Source organism: Nannobrachium achirus, assembly GCF_963921795.1.
Source record: "Nannobrachium achirus genome assembly, chromosome: 10".
Classification (NCBI taxonomy): Eukaryota; Metazoa; Chordata; class Actinopteri; order Myctophiformes; family Myctophidae; genus Nannobrachium; species Nannobrachium achirus.
Window position 1 is genome coordinate 53,936,143 of NC_137819.1, and position 24,338 is coordinate 53,960,480.

Sequence of the window (24,338 nt, forward strand, 5' to 3'; positions counted from 1 at the left end):
GAATGAGTTAAGATTTAAGTGCATACAAAAAAGTTATAGGCTATATATATATAACACAACTGGCTCCAAATATATTACAAACTTTTATGATTAGGCCTATGTGTATAAAATATACAAAATAAAACAAACCACACCTCTCTTCAACCGTCCTCCTTCCATTGGTTGCCACATCCATTACACAGTAGACCTACATGTGTTTTCGGTTCATCAGCACTGTGTGCATTATATTGCAGTACCCGTGAGTATGTACAGTTCTTTCCACGACACTTGCCGCAGACAAACATGTCTGTCTCTGTTCCCCCTCCTTTGGACAGCTGATGTTCTCTGATGGATTCTTTAGTCTGCGTCTCTCTCATCTGCCTCAACTCTGCACTGGCCATCTCCTCAGCAGTCATGGTAGCGATGCGTTCAGGCGTGAGGTTTCCACACAGGACATTTCTTCTCAGCTCTGGGTTCTTCTGATCCCTCAGGTTGGAGAACCGACTCCTCACACGAGCTTTATATTTCCCATCTGTGGACTTAAACTCCCGGAAGATCGATTCTTCAATCCACCTGCTTCTTACTGCTCTTCTCACTGCCAGCGTCCTTCACAGGAGATCCCTCTTTCTTCTTCTCCTCTGTACCATCCAATAGTTTTTTCCAGGACTTGATGAGGGTCTTTGCTAGGGTCTGAACCTCCTCCTCTGAACTCTGCCTCCTGACCGCATCCACTAACATCCACAGCCGGGTGGACAGCAGTGTCTCCAGGGAAATCTTGGTGTTCTTCAACACTCTCAGTAGGTCAAAGGCTACCACCCGTGTTCTTCTTCTCCTGCACCATTTTGGCAAGTTTTTTGGCGATCCACTCGACCAACTGGTCTTTCACCATGTTTATTATTTTATTCTCACTTCTTCTACTAGCACGGGTTGTTGTCGATGTCCCCCGTTTACATGCGGGAGAAAAGCCTCTCTCGTTCTGTCTGTGCAACCGTCTGTGTCGGCCTCTCTTCTCTCTCTGCGCATGCTGCCCCCTGCAGCACCTATTTGTTTACAAGGAGACGTCAGAACGTGTGCGCGTCTCTGCTGTACACAAACCGTTGCTAGGCAACAGCCAAGAGCCAATGAGCAGCGGGCAGCCACGTCAGAGCGTTTGCGTGTCTCTGAGTCTGCTGTACACAAACCGTTGCTAGGTCAGCCAATGAGCATCAACATGTGGAACGCCCTTCCTCAAGCCCTAAAGGAGAGCAAATCCCTAGCCTCCTTCAAAATTGGTATGAAGTCACCTTCAGACAGCTGCTACCCGTGACTTGTAAATAGATTAAGCCCCCATGCTCCCCCCCTCCCCCTTTTTTTTCTTTTTTCTGCCTTTGTATTTGATGTTATGCTTTTGAAACTGATATTATCCTAGATAAAGTACTATGTTCTATCCGTCTGTCTTTCAATGTTATATGAGATACTTAAAGTGTGGTTCCTGTGGAAATAAGCCTCGGCTTTCTAGGATCTCCTTTTAGTTGACCTTGTACCAGTGATTTGTAGTGTACTGTCATGAAACTGTACTTTTTTCTATTGCAAACTTCTAATAAATGCTTCAATCAATCAATCAATCAACGCGCAACCAACGGCATAGAGACAGACAGGCCGTTCACATCACTTTTCTTCTTTCTTGTCACAGAGAAAGCACAGAACTGAACTGTAAGCAGCAGAGAGAGAGACGACTTATCCATTACTATGGCTGAAGTTACACTGTTGTGGTCAGACCTGGAGTGCAGCGAGGAGTGGAGGATCAAGTATGAGGACTGGGAGGCCATCGTGGAGGAGCACGAGGAGAGGATGGAGGAGTTGGAGTCTCTTGTGGCAGACTTCTTTTCCCTCAGGAAGCTGAAGGAGGAGAAGACTCTGCAAGAGATTCAGCGAGAGTGGGACGCCATTCTGGATGAGAAGGAGGAGATAATGGAGGAGTGGGACTCCGCGGTGGCCAACTACTTTTCCCTCATGTGAGATCCAAGACCCTTTTAAGGGCCACCTTCCTCTCCTTTTGCTGTGACCTTGCCGTGGTGGAGAGGCTTAGTGATTCAGTGACTCTGGGACCTATGCTGGTGGAGGTTGATCCTGACAGGTTTAACCACACCGGATTGGTCACATGAGAGATTCCAAACTAACAACAGCAAAATGTTTCTGTAGTGAAGTGACCTGGAGCCAGGTTCCTCATAAATCTGATCTGTCCCCAAGTATTGAGCTTTTCAAATCCGTAGAGTGGAGAGGGGGATAGTATAGCCCAGGGCTTCCAGCCCCCCTTCCCCAAACCTTTTCATGTCAATGACCGCCACGTTGTGTGTATTTGTCTTGTTTCACATTGCAGATGTTTTGAAAATAGCACATAAACAAGCCCACAACCCAGCTTGACACGTTGAGCTTGTAGATCCACTATTTTCAAATAGCCAATGCAATGCGTATAGGTTTTTAGTGATTAAAGTATTCTTTATGCTATATAGTAAGAACTTTTAGTGAGGACCCTCTGGTAATTTGACAATATTCTCAAATACATGGTTCAAGACTTGTAAAGGTAATTGTATAGCAAATAATATCCATTATGCTGGTCTAATGTGTAGTTATACTGATAATTATCAGAATTACATTCTCCAAACTGCTTGTCCTCTAACCTCATCGAGTGATTTTACCGATTACCTGTGGTGCTTCAGCGATGGCCCCACCATAGACTTAGAGTATACTGTATAACAACGGGCCGCAGACATAATGTAACTTCCTGAGGGCCAAACAGTTCTTTCCTCAAACTGACACAATCCACTTTGTTAGAATGAGTACATGTTGAAACAATAATAGGTTTCCATTGCTTTTCAGATTATACAGTCAATTACTGTAATCAGTTAAATTGTAAAATGTACACCTAAGTAAAATGACATGTTACCACAATTCATCACCTAAGTGATAACAATGTTTGTACCAACCAAAGTTAAGATGTCGGCTTCACAGTAATTCAGATCAAGTTAGTCGTCAAGGATACTATCAAAAAACTAGTTTGGTGCCTACCATTAGATAAGCATAACATTAGGTTCAATAATGTATGAAACCTGTTGATATTTTTCAGTCAACCTGTGGGTCGAGACCCCCAGAGAGGTCCCCAAAAGATTTTTATTTTCCTTCTTTTTTTGAGTGAAGTTAAGTCACATTTTTTTAAGACATAAAACTGGCCACTCACCATTATGGCGTTTTACTTGTTACTAATAACATTGCATCACTTTGTTCCATTTAATATCATGCCCACTAAGTCACTTTGCAATTTACTTGTGGAAGGAACACAAAAGTAAGTCAAATGTAATAACTAATTAATAACATAGAAAGTAATCCTATTAAGTACCTTAAGCTGTACCTTAAAGGTAACTTCCCCAACAATGAATATAACTATATAAATAAAAGAAAAAAAGATGCATTAAAGGGTTGCAACATAATCTTTATTCATTTTGTACAGTATTTCCACTGGACAACTTTAAATTCAATATATTTTTTTCTTTACATTTCTAATATTGTTAATGCTTTTTGTATGTTTGTAATTCTTATGTTCATGTTTGTGTGTCATGTTCAGTTTAGGTGTATCAGTTTTTCGTCACTCATTCATACCGTCGGTAAAGTCAAGTCAAGTCACAGTTTAAGATGGGTAATTGTAAGCAAATGAACATCAAGTAAGATATTGAAATAAATAATTTTTTAAAGAAAGAAATGAGAGGACCAGAACAGAGAATATATATCAAGACTGGTCGGTGATGGCATATGAAAAAATATTTTTACAAACATGTAGCATTGTAAACATTTGTAGCATAGACAACATTACTTGACTAAGCCAAGCGTGGCTTCATAGTTTTGATATAGACATCAACAGTTTCTAGGACGGAAGACAAAGTCAGATTTGAAATATTTTGGTGATTTTTCTAATCAACAGAGAGCAGGTTCCTGATTATTTCCTGACCTGACGCCCGACAATCTTGTGGTTTAAACACAATTACTCAAAAATATAGCCCCAAGTATCCAATAACCACATCAGGCAGTGAGAACAAGACCAGAAAATAACCCTTTTTGTCTCCTGGTGATGGCACTCATTCCGATGAGGCATTTCGCCACTTCTCAGAAGTGATTCGAAGCACATCGGAATTGAGGTGCGACAAGGGGAAGGGTCCCCTTGTCAATGTAATGTAATGTATCAGAACATACATATACCTCCATTTAAATGTTTTGATCACGTTTTAATGTAAATTACTTCACAATTTCTGAAGAAAAAAAAAATCAAGTAGTTGCCTCTTTTAACTCCACCCAGTGGAAGGAGTACAACGAGAAAAAGGTAGCTTCAATATCAGTCTTCGCCTCTGGAGGGGGAGGGGGTGCCTGATTTGATTTATTTTTTTATTGCAATTAGTTTAGTGAATTATTTGTTTTAGCTCATTGCCGGTAAAACCTTTAGAGAAGAAAGAAAGATGAGGTGTAAGTAACTGACCTATCAGACCTTCCACTGAGGGTGAGAGACTAATCTATTGATGGCTGTGTGAAGATTGCCAATTACAGTATTTCACTTAACGACAAGCTTTGGTGAAATATATTTTGACCAAAAAAAAAAAAGTCTGAATATGCTTTTGTCTTCCGAGTCAGATGAGGAGAGCAGAAGCCTCCGTGTTTAGCGTTTTGTGCCATTTTACGTAGAAAGACTAAAACCATAATTCTTATCAGCGCAGACCGTCTTTGCACATCAAAAGTAGAGGGGCTGCAGCCCATGAGCAGCACTAGCTGCAGTCTAAATATACCTGATAGTTTGTCCAACAAATTGATACCTAATTGGACAGCCTGTAATTTGCAGTCCTACACAGTGAAACCCACAAAAGATTAGACAGCTAAGAGCATTGCGCCATTTTTACACCAATAGACAGCAAACTGCTTTAGAGACCAGTATGCAATAAATCAAGTCTACTTTTTCTTTTTTTCTTTTTCAGACAATTAATTCTGATTAATTGGTTCTGATTCAATTCCTTTTTTAGGTGTTCACATAAAGAATGCCACTTCTTGGAAGAAACAATGGCAAGCAATGTAACCTTTTTAAGATAAGAAAAATAGAGCAGCAATGTTTTTGCACAAAATGTGTGCACATTCAAGTACAAAATGAAAGGAAAAAAGTAAAGGAAAACAAATCTATAAGTCAAAGAGATACACATGAACCTCCAGTCTTTGTTGGTCGGATTGGCACTTTAGTGAATAGGAGTGCATTTCTTCTTTTTTTTTTTTTTTACTTCTCATAAATATAAATATTTATTTTCTTTTTGATACATGGGTTCTTTTTAAAATTTCTATGCCACCAATCTGCCGTTCTTTGTAGAGCACGCACAGAAGTGGACATGAAACTGAAGACTATTGATATAAATGCTCCACATATAGTTGATGCAGAGTTTAGTTCTTGTTGCTCAATTTTTCATAATTTCACAAATGCTTGTTACCTTTTGTGTCTGCTAGGAAGGAGCATACATGTTCTGTAGATGACATTTGTTGCAGCACTGGCATCAAATGCTTCACACCTTGCAACATCTGATGACACTAGCGTGTTCTGTACTGTGTTGGCAAGATGACAGCTAAAGTAAAACTAGAAGACCAGAACAGATAAGACAGTAGATACAGACGGGTGACAAATTAAAGGAAAAGCCAGTAACTGTTTTTGCCCCACCTGATTACAATAATATAATTGGAATTATAAGTTACTATATGTGGTAATGCATTTTGAAATATGGTCTATTTAAAAAAAATATATATATTAAGAAGGATTCTATGTGTCCTGGAGCACCTGGTAACAGACATGATCATGAACACCAGTATGCAGCAAGCTATTTAAATGTGTCACCCTCAGTATAAATAATTATGTTTCCAAAAGTCTTATCAAATTCAGGGAAGTTAAATGTTATAAAGAAACACTAACCTGCTTAAAACACTGGTCCACAAAGAACTGTGTATAGTCAATGTTTTATGGGCTTAAGCCAGTCTGTTTTAAACACAGTCAGTCTACAGAACATGAGCTCCCAGTCAGACTCGGATAGGGACACAGTAATAGCATCAGTCGATCTCTTCCTCACACAGTGCTTGTCAGTCAAACATCACACTACCAGACAATTCTGAGCCATGTGCTCTGTCCACAACCCCTTCACGCTGATCCTGGGACAGCCGTGCTTCCCCCAGCCCCTTCCCCAGTTGTTTAGGGTCGGTGGAAGCAAGCCTGATGCAGGATCACGTTTATGGGGCAAATTCAAACCATCGTAAGTCATGTGGCTAGGAGCTGGAAAAGGCTTCCATAAAACACATTTTTGGATAGCAGGAAAATATAAAAGAAATCTTTATTAAACTCTTTTTCAAAGACAACAGGATTTCAAAAAAAAGAAAGAAAATACTGTTGCTTTTTGAGAATAAAAGTACTGTTTCCTTAACGAAAGTGCATTGATAAAGAAAATGCAAACTGTTTTCAAATTTTCGAGGTAACCATTCCAAAAATAAATAATCTCTGTGATTATGGAAACCATTTCCACATTCTACTAGCCATTCATCTGTGTGAGGTGTGTGTACAGTGTCTGCTGGTGTTGTATGCAAGTGTGCATGAAGTGTGTGTGCAAATATATATTCTGTACTAGAAGTTTCTGTTGCGGTTAGGCTTGTCACTTGTCTTAGAGAAATATCCCCAGCCAAATCCTGGCTGTTTCGAGACCCACAGGGAAGGGGAAAAAAAATAAGTGTGTGTCACACACTTTCCTACCAGTAAGGCAGGCAGAGAAGGATAGGCTATATATACCAATACCTAAACATATTACAATGGACCCATGCGACATCACTATCAGCTGTCACTTCCATTCCTCACAATACAGTGATATAGAATGCAGAAGTTTAGATATCAACTCTAATTGCTAAACAAGACAGCACCACCACTTCACTATCACTGTTAAATGCCAGCAAAAACCAACTACATATGGCCCAAAGCTTTAAACCTTTCGACTCCCCATGCTTCAAACACAAATGTCGATGTTTTCCCGCCTATTATCTTATCTTTCTGAGGCAACTATCCGTGTTTGGCCAGGGATACTCTGTGACTGTAAGTAGGGTAATAAAACGCCATGCAAAAACCCTACCACATCTGCTGGGGGGCTGGGGGCAGGGTGGGCGGCAGCACAGGGCCTTAGCTAACCAGCAGCAACGTTATTTACACCGGGCTTCAATGGAAAATCAAAAATATAAGCCTCAAGTTTGAGTCCAGTGAGATCCACGAGGTGAAACGCACAAACCTCAGAGGACGCCTTGAACCCACTATAAATTATCATGATCCCTTGAAAGCCGAATCTAATGTAAACCAGTGTTTGCCTGGATAAGCTGTCCATGTATATAAATGTGTCTGGTTAGACGCAATGTGCTGCGGTTGGATCCTTTGCCCCCCAGCTATGCATCGTATAAGAGTTAGATGATCACTTCATATTTCAAATGTATCGTTGTTAATAACACAGCACACGACGAACATTAGATCTCTATACTATATCAACCTCGGGAAAAACCTGGATATTTTCATTTTTATATCAATGATCCAATATGTCCCTCTCCCCGACGCCCAGTTCATTCCCTTTCTGAAATCTCGTCCAGATCCCTTCCTATGCCCACACCGTTATTTCTTTTACATTTTCTTTTTCCGTTTTGAAGCCACCCGCTTCGTGTCTTCGATCCCAACACCCCACCATTTGACTCAGTCCTCAAACGAAAATAAGAGGGGAAAAAGAAAAGAGGTTAAACATTGCAAGATGGCAAAAAACAATACCTGCTGTAAAAGTAAAGTGTGTGTGCTATCCATCTCGTCTTCTAAGCTCTAGTCTTAAATGGAGCCTCAGTCTCTGGGCTCTCTGGATTAGATTCTGAGACGAAAACCATCAAACAGGGGGAGTCGGGCTGTTCAGAACTAAAAAATAAAGTTGATAAATAAGGGTGAGGGAGAAAACTAACTCATAAAACAAAATAGCATAAAATGTTACAAGATTATTATTTCTTTTAATTGCACTAAGTCAGACTGACATCAAGAGCTGGGCATATTTTACCTCATGAACCCCTGAAAGCATTTTTCTTTCCGTGGGTCTGCACGGGTAATCCTCTAACAGGAAGGAAATGTCCCACTGGGGAAAACAAAAAATAAAACTCTGAGGAGAAAATATAAAGATATTGACCAAAAATACCATCATTCCCGCTGAAGAAAGAATCTCACGGGTATGAAATGGTAGGAAGATGTCTCTATGTGCGTTTATTTTTAAGCCAGGACAGACTCTCACTTTGGGCTTTGAGGTGATTGATTCCTCTAATAACCATATTGTTGTTTTTGAGTTTGTTTCCCTCTCTCTCGGCTCTGCCTACAGGGTTTGCGTTCTAACAAGACGTTGACGGGTCTGCGCTGCCACAGCGGCCAGCCAGGGACAGATTCTGTAGGCTGGAGAGCAGGGGGGGAGATTTGGGGAGTAGAGAGTGGTAGACGCCTAGACGAGAAAGAACGCATGGAGATATGACTCGGGCATCTAGAGGGGGCCCCACACTTCTCTAGGGGACCCTCATACTTCTCGAAGTATGGGAAGAGGGGGATTGGTGGTTGGGATTTGGGATTGGGGGGGGGGGTTTGGAGGAGGGGGAGGAAGGGTGAGTTATAGCTGGAAGCCATCCATGGGGGCCTCTTGCTGAGGGAAAAGGAACTGCTGGTTAGCCTGGTCTACTTGAGGCGCCAGGCTGGGGTCTTCTTCCTCCACACCGAAGTAGTGCTCGATGAGGTCGAAGGCCTTCTGGTAGATCTCCTGGTTGTCGTGGCTCTGGAGGAACTCAATCTTGTCCAGACCTGAGCAGGAGGAGATGCGCAACCATTAAATATATTCAATCTGGAACTTAGTTTAATGAATGGTTCAGTTATTTTAACCAATCTGTGTCAGGTAGGACACCTACTGGTTGAAAAGTAGTACTGCCTGAGGCTCTGTAGAGGATTCCGTTACCAGCTATATAATGTAATCCAATATAGACGTACTACTACTATAGACGTGCTTAACAGAAAGTTAAGCACCGACCCACAAACCTAACATCCCATAGCCCAGAGAAAGCAAATTGTTGCTGAAAATCACTCATATTTTACAACACTATTAACAATACAAAAATAAAGGAAAACGATTGTTTTGATTGGAATCATTGGAAGGTATGCGCGAATGGGAGAAGTAGCTCATTCTTAAAATATGTACACAGTCTTGTACCTTTGCATTTTTTTTGCGTTTTACAATTATGTTTATGAACAGAATCATGCTGATAGCATAGTGTTTATTACCATATGCCTCCTCTATGAGGCTGCAGTAGGGGTTGACTCCAGTGCCGTTGTTCTCCTGCTTGGCCTCCTGTTCTCCCAGTCTCAGTATGTTCTCCAGTCCGTTCAGAGCCACCTGCACGATCTTGGAGTCCATCACTGTCAGCAGGTCACACAGGGGCTTGATGCAACCCAAGTTCACCAGGTACCTGCTCACACGCAAGCGTGCACGCACACACACACACACACACACAGGCATGATGATCAGTGTTCCACACGTGGAGTGTGAGACGGAATACGATCATATGGAGTCCATTTGGTGAGAGGACACATTGCTCAGAAGTGTCTTGTGACATTCCACCGTAATTCAATCTGGACAAGTGTTCCGCAACGAAGGCGCGTACATGCATGAGCAGCACGCACATATCACACACACAAAGTTTAGCAGCCATCTCTGGGGCCATGAAGGAATTTTGATGCGATTTGAAATGATTCACAAAAGTAGAGAGAACCAGTATGAAAAAGAAAGGTAGAATATTCTTAAGATCTGAACTAACCGCTCCCTGATGAGGCCAATAAGAAAAACAAACAAAAACACACATTTGATTTAGGGTAGCCTCGGGATCCAGGCATTTCATTCAGGAAATAAAAGCCTGGGTTAAGCCCCCAGTAACTGTAGCTCAGCCAATCACAGACCTGCCAACCCTGGCAAATTTTTTTGAGTACTCCCGCAGCGCCCGCGCAGCGCCCGCGGTGCAATTTTTGTTGTTTTCCCGCACAAAACAGCGTATATTTTGGGGGGTTCCATGCACCTTTTTGGGTGGGACCTTTACAGTTATGTTAACAAAATTTCACACCAGAAATGTAGCACATTGCATGTCTTGACTTACACTAATAGGAGGAGGCAAGATGTTAGAACAACCTCTTAAATAAAAATGCCATTTGGTCTGGAGGCTAGTATTACCAGGCAATACAGTAATGTTGCTTTGGCAATATTGTTGACAAATCTTTAATAAAATATACTAACTGCACTTGCTCAGAGTTAGTTAACAATAGACTCGCAAAACAGTCACCAGTGACTTCAGGAATGAACATACATCAATATAATCCTGTTATTCAAATTGCAAAATAGCTTTTCATTGTAGGCTATTTACATAAACCTGTGTCTTTGTTAATTGAGCAGCCTAAATAAAACCATATGTCTGTGCATGATTTGCATGAAGTTGAAGGTATTCAACTCATGTAGGTTTCTATTCCATCCATGATATATAGGCCTACATTGTGTCACATACAGCCTAGTCTTTATATTCATTCATATAGGCTGCAGGCTACTCATTGTTGATAGACCATTAATGTCTTCATATATTCAAAGGTGATAAATAATTTGTTCACTGTTAATGTGTTTGACAATACACATTGTACTAAGCCCTGGGTCACACGTTTTGACTGGTTGCTCGCTGCAACACCGTCGTATGACGAATTACAACACAGGCTTCATACACAACACCACAGCTCCAGGCGGACCGCAGCCGCTCGTTGTTTTGTTTCACCAGCGTCGCAAGATAGGTTTAGGTTAGGCATAGTACGAGATTTCACCAATTCTCACCCTCGTGGCTGCTATGACATGTGAATTCACCTCAGAGGAGGGTTTTAAAAGTTTATTATTAGCCTACCTGTTAAGACTCGTTGGCAGCACACCACGGCCATTCTCCGTAGTATCTTCTTTATAAATTAATCTGATTAATATCGCCGCTATGTGAAATCCGAGCGATAACGCGTCGCTGTGAGATGTGTGCATGCTGAAACTAAACCAAAACCTTCTTCTTATAACTCTATGACCAAAACAAAACAAACTCCGTCCGCGGCCATTTGGTTAAATTCTTCTTCTACCGACAAAACGAGCATCGCTTCCGTTCTAGTGCTCCGCAGCGCCATGCACCCCATTCACACACCATTCTGTGGTGCCTGGGAGAACTACACGGCATGGAGCAAAAATGTTGGCCTCACAACACAACGCAGAATGTGTTGTGTTACCATGGGTTACCATCCCCCGAACCAAAAATGCGTAGCCGTTAGAGGAGTTTGCGTACCTGCGTACAGAGACCTAAAATGCGTGCTCAATACGCAAAATGCGTACAGGTTGGCAGGTCTGCAATCACAAGCCGCGGCCGTCAAGGCATCGCCTACGGACACAATACATTGTGTCCGTAGTAGAGAGGGGCTGACATGAAAATGTATTTTAATTGTAATTTTGTGCATATAAAATATATGTAGCCGTTCGGATATCTTATTTTACATCAATTTCGTTCCTGTGAACTGGTTTGTTTATGCTTATTCGTTGTAATTATCAAACTCGCTATCTAGTTTTCCACCGCGGCACCGCAAATAATTAATTTCCTTGTTTTCCAAGTAGTTGTCAATGCGAGCAGAGCAGAGCAGAGCAGCTGACGGAGGGTAGCAGACAGAGGGGGATGGGGAAGGTGAGGCGGGCACAGAAAGACAGACATATCAAAGATCAAATAGGGAGCTGCCTCGCTCAGCGTACATGTATGGTGGCTCTCATCAAAAAAATCAACCCTTCAAATAAAATAAGAGGTGTTAACCCATTTAGAACGGGTACACATTTTGTGTATCATTATTTTATGCTTTAACTATTGAAAAATAGCAGATATACAAGCTCACAGCGCGGCACCGAGTGCCGCGCTGCAAGCTTGTAGATCTGCTATTTTTGAAAAATCGTGACAATTAGAATTTTGACCCGATTCTATAAGTGTCTTTTGAATCCTTCTAAGATTTTTTGAAAAACCATATGTTTCTATGTCAGCAATCTGGCCAGCCATCATCAAAGAAAAGGTCCTTTTCACTTTATGGAGCTCAGTTAGTCTGTTCTTGGGAGACTACTATGTCAGTGGTTCTCAAACCTTTTCATGTGAAGGACCCCCAAAATTATATTTATTTGGCCACGGACCCCCATCTCAAAATATTTAGTTCCAGGGACCCCCCCAGAAGCAAAATTTGAGTTACAAACGTTCGCTTTGAAAATAAATATATTCAAAGATTTTGCACACATTTTCACGACTTTTTCAAAAATAGCAGATCTACAAGCTCGCAGCGCGGCACTCGGTGCCGCACTGTGATCTTGTATATCTGCTATTTTTCACTGGTTAAAGCATTCAATAATTTCTAGGCCTAAATGGGTTAATAAAAGCATGGCTTCCATATGGATCTCAGACTTCAGGTAGTGTGCATAAGAAATGTGGCACTGGTTGCTCCAGAGGTTTTGAGAGGACACAGACACACACAAACGTTCTAATCTCCTACAGAGCCAGCACGTAAAATCTGAAACATATATACATTTAGTCCAATCACTGATTAGGAGAGACAACTTCAGAAAGACAGGGAAGAGAGTGGAAGACAGAAGGCGGCAGGCAGTTCTTAGAGCTGTCATCTCACATGATTAATAACTAGAGGCTGAGTGAAGGTTGAAGAGAGGAAAGGCTAATTTGTCAAATTCAATCTCGTCGTTAGAATGTGGCGGTGTTCTGCTCCTCACTGGGAGGGATGTCTGACCTGATCTGTTCTGGCGTTCCTCCGGACGTGGCGTTGGTGATCGCCCACGCCGCCTCTTTCCTGGTTCTGAACTCCGCCTTCTGCAGGATGTCAATCAGAACCGGGAAGATGTTGGCGTCGATCACAGTCTGGGAGGACAGCCAAAAGATGTAAAAAAAAAAAAAAAAAAAAGGATCAGCAATCAGTGTATGTACAACGTGCATATACGCTTGGCATATAATATATATCAAACACATTTATACCATATATACTGTATGAACAACTTCACAGGTGAGGTAAGGAACCCATTTGGGTTTATATTAATACACCATATCTTAGACAGAGACTTAAGACATTTTTTATGTAAGGAGATAAACAATGCAAACAAAAAGCAGAGTATGGAAGTAAGAGTAAGTATTTAAATCAGCTAATCGATCACAAAAGACAAAACAGTAAAAAGAAAGACACACAATTAGGGTATACTTTTTTGCCATCTGGGACTGGGTACTTTCTCAAAGACAGAACTGTGAAATTCAATAGCTGGTTTTCCATATGCATGGCCCCACTCCACATCACCCCACACCACACACTTGTGTCGGGTTTTCCACTACAAGGAACTGGGTATAGTGGTGTGAAAGTGGTACAAAACAGGGTACTAAAACGGCTCCACTCTAGAGTGGGTCCGGGCTGGGCCAAGTGAGGCCAAATCAGTGACGTACCGTACACACGCTGCTGTTACTGATTGGTCGGAGTCTCATGGCTGAGCTGTGTCTTTCAACACAACAACTTGAGACAGATTTTAGTTTGCAGTCACGGCTGCAAATCAAATATAAAAGTAAAGCCTGTTTTATATATCTGTGTTTTATATATCTGTTTATAAAGAGGTCGATTAGGCAGAATTGTGTTCCCCAGCCCTGCAGTTGAGATACCACGAAGCACCAAGAACATATTAACCAACACAAACAGTAGACATAGGCTATATCTATCGTCGCGAGTCGCAATAATCAGCGGCCAATGTGTCGGCCATCCGTTATTTTATATAGATCTCAGTGAGATGTCTCCTGTTTGTATTTGTAACTGCATGTGTTGAATGGGGAAAAGAATCTACAGTACATATACTGTATGCTAGCGCAACAAGCCTCTACATTGTAGCTTACTTCTTTGTGTAGTTTGGCCAATAAAGTTATTATTTGACCATGAACATCCCGACGTTAGTCGTCGCTATAGTTGTAAAGACTCGATGAAGACCTTTGTGAGTGTGTGGCATCTAAAACATTGTCCACCACATCTCTAAAAATATTTAGTTTACAGAGAAAGATCCTAGATCCATATGTTGAAGAAAGGGGCGTCGTTTTCTTTCGGGGGCGAGGGGAGGAGGGTAGAGGGGGAGGATATTGTACTGTAGTGGAAAACCTACATATGAAAATGCGTTGCGGTGTTGTGTAGTGTAGTGTCGGGCTAAAAACTGGTATGGAAAACCGGCTAATGTTGACTACATTTGGGCCATGATGCGTGTCATCACCTGTATCTGCGCTCTGTTCCCTGCTGTGATGTTGGAGATGGTCCAGCACGCCTCCTTGCGGATGGACTCTTTGGCGCTGCTGAGCAGGTGCAGCAGGCAGGGCAGGGCAGAGCAGTTCAACACCACCTGTACACAGAGCCAGAGGCACCAGCATTAGGACAGAGGCCATGGACGGGTTTCACTGAGCAACTGTAGACAGGCTTTGCCATTTGTCATTATAACGAAGTATGTAGGGGTTAAATTGGTTAAAGGGATCTCTCCACATGAGCGATGGGAATGTGGCCATTTTCTTTGTACGTGTGTCCTCGTAACGTAATCTAGCTATGAATCCAGGAACCTGTGTCTTGTCTGTGTCCATTTATGACCAAATATGGAGATCACTACACTTTCCCAAGTTGGTGAGTTAATCATGACTGACATCATAAACTGGCCAATGCGATGCGCACAACAAGCCTTGGACATAGCAATTGTACCATATGCATATACTGTACAGTATGTAGCACAACTGTCAGTACTTGAATGCAGCAAATGAAGCCAAGAGCATCATTACAGAATACAAACAAGGTGAACAGCATCCAAATAAAGTTAAATAGTCATCTGTGTTTCTGGAAATGTTTTCCACTTGCCTTGTGGTTTCCTAGTTGTCTATCAGCTATGCTCTCAGATAAAATACTAATTTATTTTGAAAGCCAGGGCATTAAAAATAAATTAACAGAGGTTTATATGTAGAATACAAAGCCACGTTTTCTCCTGGTTTGATGTTAATAAAGGATAAAGTTAATGTTAATGTTAATATTGCAGCTGTGGGTCAAATGAGGTGGTTCAGCTGTCACTGCTAGAGCCGCATGTGGATGTAAAAGCAGCATAAAAAGCAACTTGTCCTAGAATGACACAGTTGTAGCACAAATGTTAAATGATGCATAGACATAATCATAGGATCTCTATACGGGCCGCAATTCTGCCCTGTGATTAAAACACTGGCTTTACAGAGTTCCAGCATAGTGTACATTGAGATAAGCTTGAAATGGGAATATTCCTTTCAAACCACTTAAACCCTACAGTATATACAGTTGACCAAGGTGCCCCAGGGGTCTATAGTTAGTCCTCTCTTTTTCCCCCTCAACACCAAATCTCTTCTATGAGAATAGCACATCTAAATGTTCCGCAACGCGACAAATTATGAGCTTGTTGATCTGCTATATTTGTAGAACATTTGCCTTTTTTAAGATATTTTCATAGTAACAGGGATTTTAAGGTTCATATGCCTAGCCCGAGTCGTTCATTTGGTTTAAGCCAAAAAAAAACTCACCTGTGTTTGGATGTCATCTCCAGTGACGATGTTCCCCACAGCTCTCAAAGCAGGGGACGCCACCTTATAGTCTGTGTGCCTGCAGAAAGGTGGGTTAATTAAAAAGGACAATTTAATACACAAATCCCTCATCGTATACACAGCACAATGAACACGACTCATGACTGGTCTCGCACAAGTACAGTGGGAGTCACTACAGTGTCAACTCATATGTCAACACTGTAGTGCCTCTCAGACTGAGTGAATGCCACACTTTGTCAAGCGACTCACATGAGTAATTCTACGAGGCGTCTGCACACGCCCGAGTCAATGACGGCCTGGATCTTGTCGTTGGGTCCGTCTGAGAGGTAGGACAGAGCCCAGCAGGCGTCAGCCAGCAGGTCGGGATCACTGCTGAACAAGAGCCTGGAAAGCACTGGCAGACAGGGGGACACCTAAAGGAACCGCAGACAAATAAACGCATATTATGACGACAAAGATTGATGTCACTATTTCAAATAAATGCAACATTTCCAAAAATGGCAAATGTTCAAAAATGTATCCATCTACAAGCGCACAACAAAGCTAGTGAAAACGGCAGACAAAGTGCCAAAGAATTTAATGTACAGATCCAAAATAAATTACATTTATGAGTCGTGTTTAAGTGGCAAGCGACAGAATGCTACTTAGTATACCTTCAATTAAGAAATACAGCATACTTTCAAATAAGACATTATTACACGCACACTTAATCGATCATTTAGGCAGATCAAGAACTACTCAAGGCAAGTTCATAGCTTGACAACACTGTTATTCTGGAATAAAATATGTGGTTATTAAAACAATGTTTTGTTTAGAAGGGCTTGCACTCTTTGGCACAGGACCAGAGTCGATCATCTGGTTTCAATGACATGACGTTGGATCACACCTTCTCAAAGACGGGTGGGGGGTTCTTTCCTCTGCAGAGGTTGGATAGAGCCCACACTGCATTCCTTGTCATGGTCAGTCTAGTGGATTTGGTCAGAAGCCTGGGGAACCAAAGACAATACATGTAAGGTCACACACAGGTTAAATACAACTGCATGAGTGGCATCTCAAAACTGGCAGACAGGAGACTTACATTAATAGTGGTGGAAGGATATTGCAGTTTAGCACATAGTCTCTGCACACAGCGCTGTCTCCTGCAATATTACCCAAGGCCCACACAGCCTTAAGGAAAGACAGAAAGAAACAACACTCTTTATGTACTCTATGTATTTATACATATAGAAAAATAATATTGTCCCCCATTTTTGTGGGAGCATGTTGATATTGCGACATAACATTTGTTTGATGTTTCATTTGTTCGACATGGGTGAATGTTAACACAACTACTGCCTCTTAATCTGAAGGTTTGCTTGGTGCCTCGGTGCCACGCCGTCGCTATTATTTTGAAGGGCTGGAAGGGGGTTGTTTTAGTTTTTTTGGATTATCACTTGACGGCAACGATTACGTCATCTAGTCACATGACAGTGTGGGTCCAGAAGGGAAACATGGCTGCGCCCATCCCGAGTCTAGAGTGTGCAGAGTGGAGACCCCTCTTTGTATACAAATGTCTTTTATGAGTTATTGAAGTTTCTTCATGGGCCTCTCAATGGATTTACTATGGAGGAGCTTCACTTCGCGTGCACGCCCGACGTGCGTTGTAAACAAATCGCGGACATTACCGATGCGGGCGGGACCGGAGCGACGTACAGTAAGTAATAATATCTTTACTGTATATACAGTAAGATTGACAGTCCTCACCGTCAACGGCGCCATGGTATTAACCCTTTCAATGACGGTGAGCGTCGTCAACAGCAGCAGAACAGTTAACCTGGTGAAATGCTAACCTGCCGATGCTGGTGAATGCTAACCACTATGCCTAAACCTAACCCAAACCTCTGTAAAACTATGCCTAAATCTAACCCTAACCCTTAGTCGAAATAATGAAACGTAGAAATAGCGAGATTTCCCCATTTTTGTCGTTAACCAATTGCCCAATTTACCCCACAGATGTTTAGTCCCTGTCGCTGCCGACCTCTATAGTTGGTCATGTGGGAAGGTGTAGAGTAGACATTAGACGACCACGTGTCTCCTCCACATAAAGTCACCAGCCGTTTCTTTTCTCCCGACAGTGAGGAATTTCAATGGGGGGGCATAACGTATGTGGAGGAACACGCAATCCCTCCTAGTTACGCTCCCTGAACAACCTGTAAGAGTTGCTAGTGCAGCGACAGAGATCCTCCCGATCAAACTTCCCCACCGTCAAACACAGCGAATTGTGTTGAGGCAATGCAGAGTATTCAAACCCCTAGTCCCAACTGTGGTGGGCAGGAATATCCCCCTGTGCAACCTGGACACACAGAACCTGGACACTAGGGGTGTAACGATATAGTAACTGCATCGAAATATCGTTTTTAACTTAAAAAGAATCGAAGTATATCGAAATGAAAACAGCTCAAATCGAATCGTATCGTTTGAATTTGTATCGTATCGAATCGGCAGTGCAAAGAATCGATTGTATCGATACTACCTACTTGTGCATTGTATTTAGCATTTTTAAGAAGAAAAAATGAAAAGGGTTTAATTACTTTTCCTTTCCATATAGCTACACTGGTCTATCGATAAATGTGTGACTCTCTTGGTTCATGTCAAGGTGCAGGTTTGTCAATATACAATGTCCATGTATTTGGCAGATAATCACTGTGTTTACTTATTTATATCCATAATAATACATGTTTCCCTTAAAAACCTGCACTATCCACACCTTTCACACAGATTTAATTTCTTTGCTAAATAGTTACTATATCGATTTTAAATCAGTGAATCGAATCGTATCGCCATGAATGAGCCAATATCGTCCATGTATCGTATGTATCGTCAACCATGTATCGTGATATGTATTGAATCCCTATTAAAATGTATTGTTACACCCCTACTGGACACACAGTACAAGCTGTGTTTTTCGTTTCATGACCAAAGTGAAGGGTAGTGATCAACCCAACGTTGCACTCTGACTGACCTGTTCCTGGACATCTTCAAAGTCAGAGTTAAGGAGTTCTATGAAGATGGGCACTGCCCCAGCCTCAATCACTGTCTTTGTCTGCATGGATGTGCCTGAGGCTATGTTAGTCAGCGCCCAAGCTGCCTCGAACTGCAGAGAAATGGTGAGAAAGATGTTTCAGAAAGAGATCGTTGACATTCAGACTAAAAAGAAAAGAGAGCCTTTAATACCTTTCATGTACTTTAGAGAGCTGACCTGTAATGTGCAGTTGATGCTCTTCTTGAGGAATTCTACAAACCTCTCCACAACTCCTGGTGTGTTTATCACCTCATCGATTGGTGGGTTGGGTTCTGAAAGTAAACATGCACACAATACAAAATGTAAGACATCTATCTACACAGTATACATTTTTGTTTGGCCTCAGGTGTTAAAAAAAAGTAGTAGCTCAAACATACCTTTGGAAAGTAATTTTCTGAACTTTTGTGTTGTTGTGAGCTGGAGCTCTGGGTCCTCTGAGAAAAGCATTTCCACCATGTCTCTGGTAATAACTCCTTCCTGAAAGACCCACAGGTGATCACAACACTACAGTCAAGCATCACAATCCTATCAACTCAGCGTTCCAATACACTGTCTTATTTTCTTATTTTTAAAATAAATAGCTGCTAAAATAGAAGAAATGGCCAATCTACAAGCTCAACGCGTCAGCTATTTTAAGGACTGCGTGTTAACTAGGCCTCAGAATTTCCCAGGGCATTTAATGCGACAGGGTGGGTACATTTAAGACTAAACTATTTCTGTTATTTTAAAACATGCTGCTGCAGGCTAGATGATGCTGATTAACAAGGCAGCTTTCATCTGATACAGTATGGTGAGTCTGAACACACTCTACCTCGACTGATTCCTGTCCATGATTACTTCATGTGAATGCACATTCTGCAGTCATTTGGCCTATATTGTCATTTTCCATGACTGGAAAACGTCCAGGATTTCCAGGAATGCGTGGGAACCAAGTCTAGTGAAAGTCTATGTTTTGTGTGCGCTGTTTGACGTAATAAAGCCCTTTGGACACAGGACAGTTGCGTTTTTTTTCCGTTTGCGGCATGAATAAAACGCATTGGATTTGGTGTGCAAGGCTGTGCGGAATCGGCGCTGCGGATCCAAAAAGGAGTCATAAAAGGAGTGATGAGTTTTTACCGCATGCGACAAGACGCACGAATCGAACTGGTTTCGATCGAGAGAAAAACACACGGCGGCAGCCACTCGTCGCACGGCTAATTCGGAGCCGGTGTGCATGAGGTCATAGAGAATCATTGTTTTCTTTTCAAAAGATTATATTGTCCGTTTTATCCGTGCGGTTAAACGCTGTGTGCAAAGGGCTTAAGACTTACTGTTAATGGGGAGGTAGGGTAGGAATCCACCAGTGGACTCTCAAACATGGCTGCCTCTTCATTGAGAACATCCACGTTTCTCCTCTTGAAGAGCTGTGATTGAAGAGAGAGTCAGAGCCCACTCAGTCAGATTATACAATGAGGAATCTTCTCTTATCAACAATGTCCTCCTCCTATGAACTATGGGAAATATATTTTTCTTCCGACTCAAAGAGTCACACCCGGCCTGATTACGTGAAACAATGGGGTTGGCGGCAACATTTTGCAGAGAAATACACAAACACCAAGACATTTTTTGCATGTTATTAATCTCTTCACCTCAGAACAATGGAATTTAGCATTTAAACTTGATTTTCTCATTTGTGAGGATGTCTGCTTCCCTAATTAATTCAACCAACTAAAATCACACCTTTTAGGTTCGTTTTGAGAGCCTTTTGATAGGTCATTACAAATTTTGATCAGATTATGTGTGTGAGGAAATTATTATACTAATATCCATCATAAAACTAGACCAGGTCAACCTGGTTGTGCCAGACCCCGGTTCTGCCAACCCCCTGTCTGTCATCATCATTTATGACATCATGCCTTTTTTGTAGGCATGTCATCATCATGTCATCATCATATATACCCTTTATATAGAAAAGGGACAGACCGACATTTGCTTATGTAGGCCTACCCATTTCATGGGTCTGGCAATAATGGAGCTTACACGAAAACACACGTCACCCACTTCTTTACACCTGTGTAAACCAATGATGTGACAATAACGTTGATTCTTCTTGAATTGAATACAATATAATTCCCTTTCACACCCGACAAGCATATAATATGTAGGGGGCCTCAGGGCAATGAAAAGAAAACAATTGCACAGATTCAGATAAATATTGGAGCATTTAATTTAATGATTGCTATGGTATTGTCAGTGGTGGAACAAAGGGGACCTCATATACCTGTTGTTCTCGTTTTTGTTTCCTGAGCTGGATGCCCTCTTCCTCTCTCCTGCGCCTCATCTCCTCTGGGTTCAGGGCTTTGTTCTTGTAGCGGTTCATCCTGTAGTTATCTTTGGCCGGACTGGTTGACGGCTCTATGGCATCAGGGAGACAGACAGACAGACATCAGGATACTGATGCAGATAGGAGACAAGGAGGGAGGAGTGGTATTTTGCTCCAAAATAGCACTGGCTGAGTACGCGGAAAAGTATGTGATGGATCACATGAATTCTTGCCAGTGTACTTTGTCTGCACTCGGCAGTCCAGAATTAAGTGTTACCTGTTTATGTTAGGTGGAACATGTCACTGCACCCAATGTCAAGGCAATTTCAGTGGATGCAACCCATACTTGACACCAATATGTTTTGGGGGTTTTGAGTGACTGGATGTAGAAATCTCCCTTTGGGTCTCAAACTAATAATAGGTCAGGATGATGGAACTGGGTGGGTGCATAAGGTCTATAAATATTTGTTAGGGCTGGGCAATATATAATATATTGAATAAACAAGCTCATAGGGACTGGACTGCATAACATAGCCTAAAAATACCACACACATACACACAAACTGTAAAATGCTAGGCTATTCTTCAGCCGGTCAGCTGGCGGGCAGAACAAACGTATTTATTCAGTGGCCTTAAATCGCAGAGTTAGCATAAATCAAGCCCACACAGGACAAACCGGCCATTCTCAGCATTTGTGCAGTCATGCCACCAGAACAGGGCATGGGGCAGAGCCCTGAGTCACTGAAATCTGCCACCGGCTCTAAACGGTGCCAGCAAACAATGCCAAAGGACCCCGTCCTACCAGCAGGGCGTTCGGAGGTTAAATATCAACAACAAGCTGCGCAAATTGAGGTCATCTTTTGATTTGGGGGGCAAAAGCACTTCAACCTGTGTGTGTGTGTGTGTGTGTGTGTGTGTGTGTGTGTGTGTGTCTAATGCGTCCAGATGGCAAAGCCACAGGCGTGTGCGGGGCATGGTCTTGGACACAGCACAGGTTGTGGCTCTGGACGCCTCTGCTTTTGTGCCCTCCTTGTCGCTGCGCTGTCTGTAGCCGTGTTGTGTACACTACAAACTGGCCCGATTGCAGAGACGGTGTGTAGCTCAGAAATAGCTCGGCGGAAGGCTACACATGCCAACAGCACTGTCATTTCAGAGAGAGGAGCCCCCTGAAGCTACAACCTTCAGGATGAGGCAGAGCAGCAGTGTCGCAGAAGAAATGTCTAATAATTAAGCCAGGCTTTTGTGGCAAATGGTGGCACAACAAGGCAAGGGCATCAGTCTGGTATTAATGATAAATACAGAACAATATACAAAGCAAAAACCTCTGTCTCTGGCAATGTGCAAATGTAACCAAATGAGTCCTTAACATTTATTTGTATCCATTTATACACTCTCAGGGTACAAAATAACTCAGGGTATTATGTTTGGTAGCATCCAGTCATTAGCTTCTTTAAGTGAGCCCCATATGAACCCCGAATGTTGATTAATGCGAGTTCATTGACCCTCTCACTGATGCAACCTGGGGAACCCCTTTCGATATGGCTCCTCTCCTTTCATAGTCCACTTCCTCCCGGGGTGCCTCTGCATTTATTCCTTCTAACAACATTACATGTTTAGACTCAGTAGTGGTGCTGGCTGACTGACTGACAGATTTTGCAGAATCTGCCTTGAGAGATTAGTTTGGCTTTGGTCACATCAGTCACTCTACTGAAAATCTAAAACTTCAAACGTCTTGTTTTTTTTTATATACAAGGACATCTAACCACCAGGCTCCAAATAACTAACGCACCATCATCCGTGTCACATGTCAACAAACTCCCACGCTGCCTAGTGTGTGTGTGTGTGTGTGTGTGTGTGTGTGTGTGTGTGTGTGTGTGTGTGTGTGTGTGTGTGTGTGTGTGTGTGTGTGTGTCAGTGTCACACGCTGTCATGTCAGACAGTCTAATAATAATACTGTTGAACGCTCACGTCAGGCTACTTCGATTTCACCACCTTGTCAGCGGGCCGAACCGATTGTAGTTATTATTTAAAACAAGTTAAAATAATAATAAATAATAATAACTCTGTTACTACTAGTAGTGGGGATGTTTGAGCTCGAGGCTATGACCAGCTGAGCTAGCAGGCTAACGTCAATCTTTACGTTAGCCTGACGTCAACGTTAGGTGTAACATTGCATTGGTTGATGTTAACAGCCTGGTAATAACGGTCTATCCATTAATAAAGCGCTCCCCTCAAAGGCCACACGTGTTGTCTATACAGTGTGTACTTTTATGTCAGTGGTTCTCTCAACCCGTGGTCCTTGAGGGGGGATCCAGCCTTCCAGGTGGTCCCCAGCTAAATGACGGAGTCGGTAACCAAATGGACCCTTATACCGTAGATCTTTAACTCTTGAGAGCGTAAAATGAAACCAAATGGACCCGTAGAATTACAGTTAAACATCTGCATTACTTAATATAAAAGAAATCTTCCACAATGGAATATAACACATAGAAGAACTGTTATTTTGATCAACGTTTGCCCGTAGTCGTGTTATCTCTCCTATGGTACTAGCTCACTATGATACCAACATACAACATGGAATTGAGGACAACATCGTATCCAAAGACAACAAAAATATTCTAAGTATAGGGTCTGAGAGGCTAAATCTCATCAAACGGTGGTCCGCCGAATACACAATGGACTTTGGCGTGAAAACGGTTGATACCCACTGACTTATGTCACAACAACTATACGCTAAGCTAGCGTTTAGCCGTTAACAGCAGCCAAGCTAGCACGTTAGCCTAGCACAACAACACATTTGACAACCGACGATGGGTTTTAGGCGACACACCATCTTGGACGCGTATTTACGCGTCTACGTTCCTGGTTTTTAGTCCATTACTCACCCATTGTGTTTCAAGTACTGGGTTTTGTGTCTTACGACGACGTCAAATGAATCGTTTTTGTTGTATCTTATCCTTGTTTTTTCGTTTTTTCGTAGCGTTGCTCAAATCGCTCCTGAAAGCAGCAATATGTCGCGACGGAGGAACTACGGCGCGCGGGAGACGTCAAACATAACGGCGGTCGCTCGCCGCCAGAGGGCGCGCAAGCTCCACGTATAATATAGTCATAAAACCTCTGGTCTGGTGGGAAAAGTAGGTATTAAAGTAAAAGTAAAAGTATCAACACTGCAATGTAAACGTACTCGTTACAAGTAAAAGTAATGTATTCAAAATGTTCTCGAGTAGGCCTACAGATGTATTGGCATCATTATGTACT

General features: G+C 42.2%; 1 protein-coding gene across 1 annotated transcript; it reads right to left on the reverse strand.

Annotated features, from left to right (window-relative positions):
- Positions 1–3,504: 3,504 nt before the first annotated feature.
- LOC308293326 (importin subunit alpha-7) lies at positions 3,505–24,098 on the reverse strand. The gene is made up of 14 exons (XM_080735787.1): positions 23,966–24,098; positions 21,039–21,172; positions 20,089–20,181; positions 19,156–19,255; positions 18,956–19,050; positions 18,719–18,850; positions 16,796–16,884; positions 16,604–16,703; positions 15,967–16,130; positions 15,697–15,775; positions 14,388–14,513; positions 12,887–13,014; positions 9,341–9,525; positions 3,505–8,866 (listed from the first exon to the last, which is right to left on the reverse strand). Exons 1-14 carry the CDS (start codon positions 23,967–23,969, stop codon positions 8,679–8,681), a joined length of 1,617 nt encoding a protein of 538 aa, XP_080591913.1. The 5' UTR covers positions 23,970–24,098; the 3' UTR covers positions 3,505–8,678.
- Between the last annotated feature and the right edge of the window lie 240 nt (positions 24,099–24,338).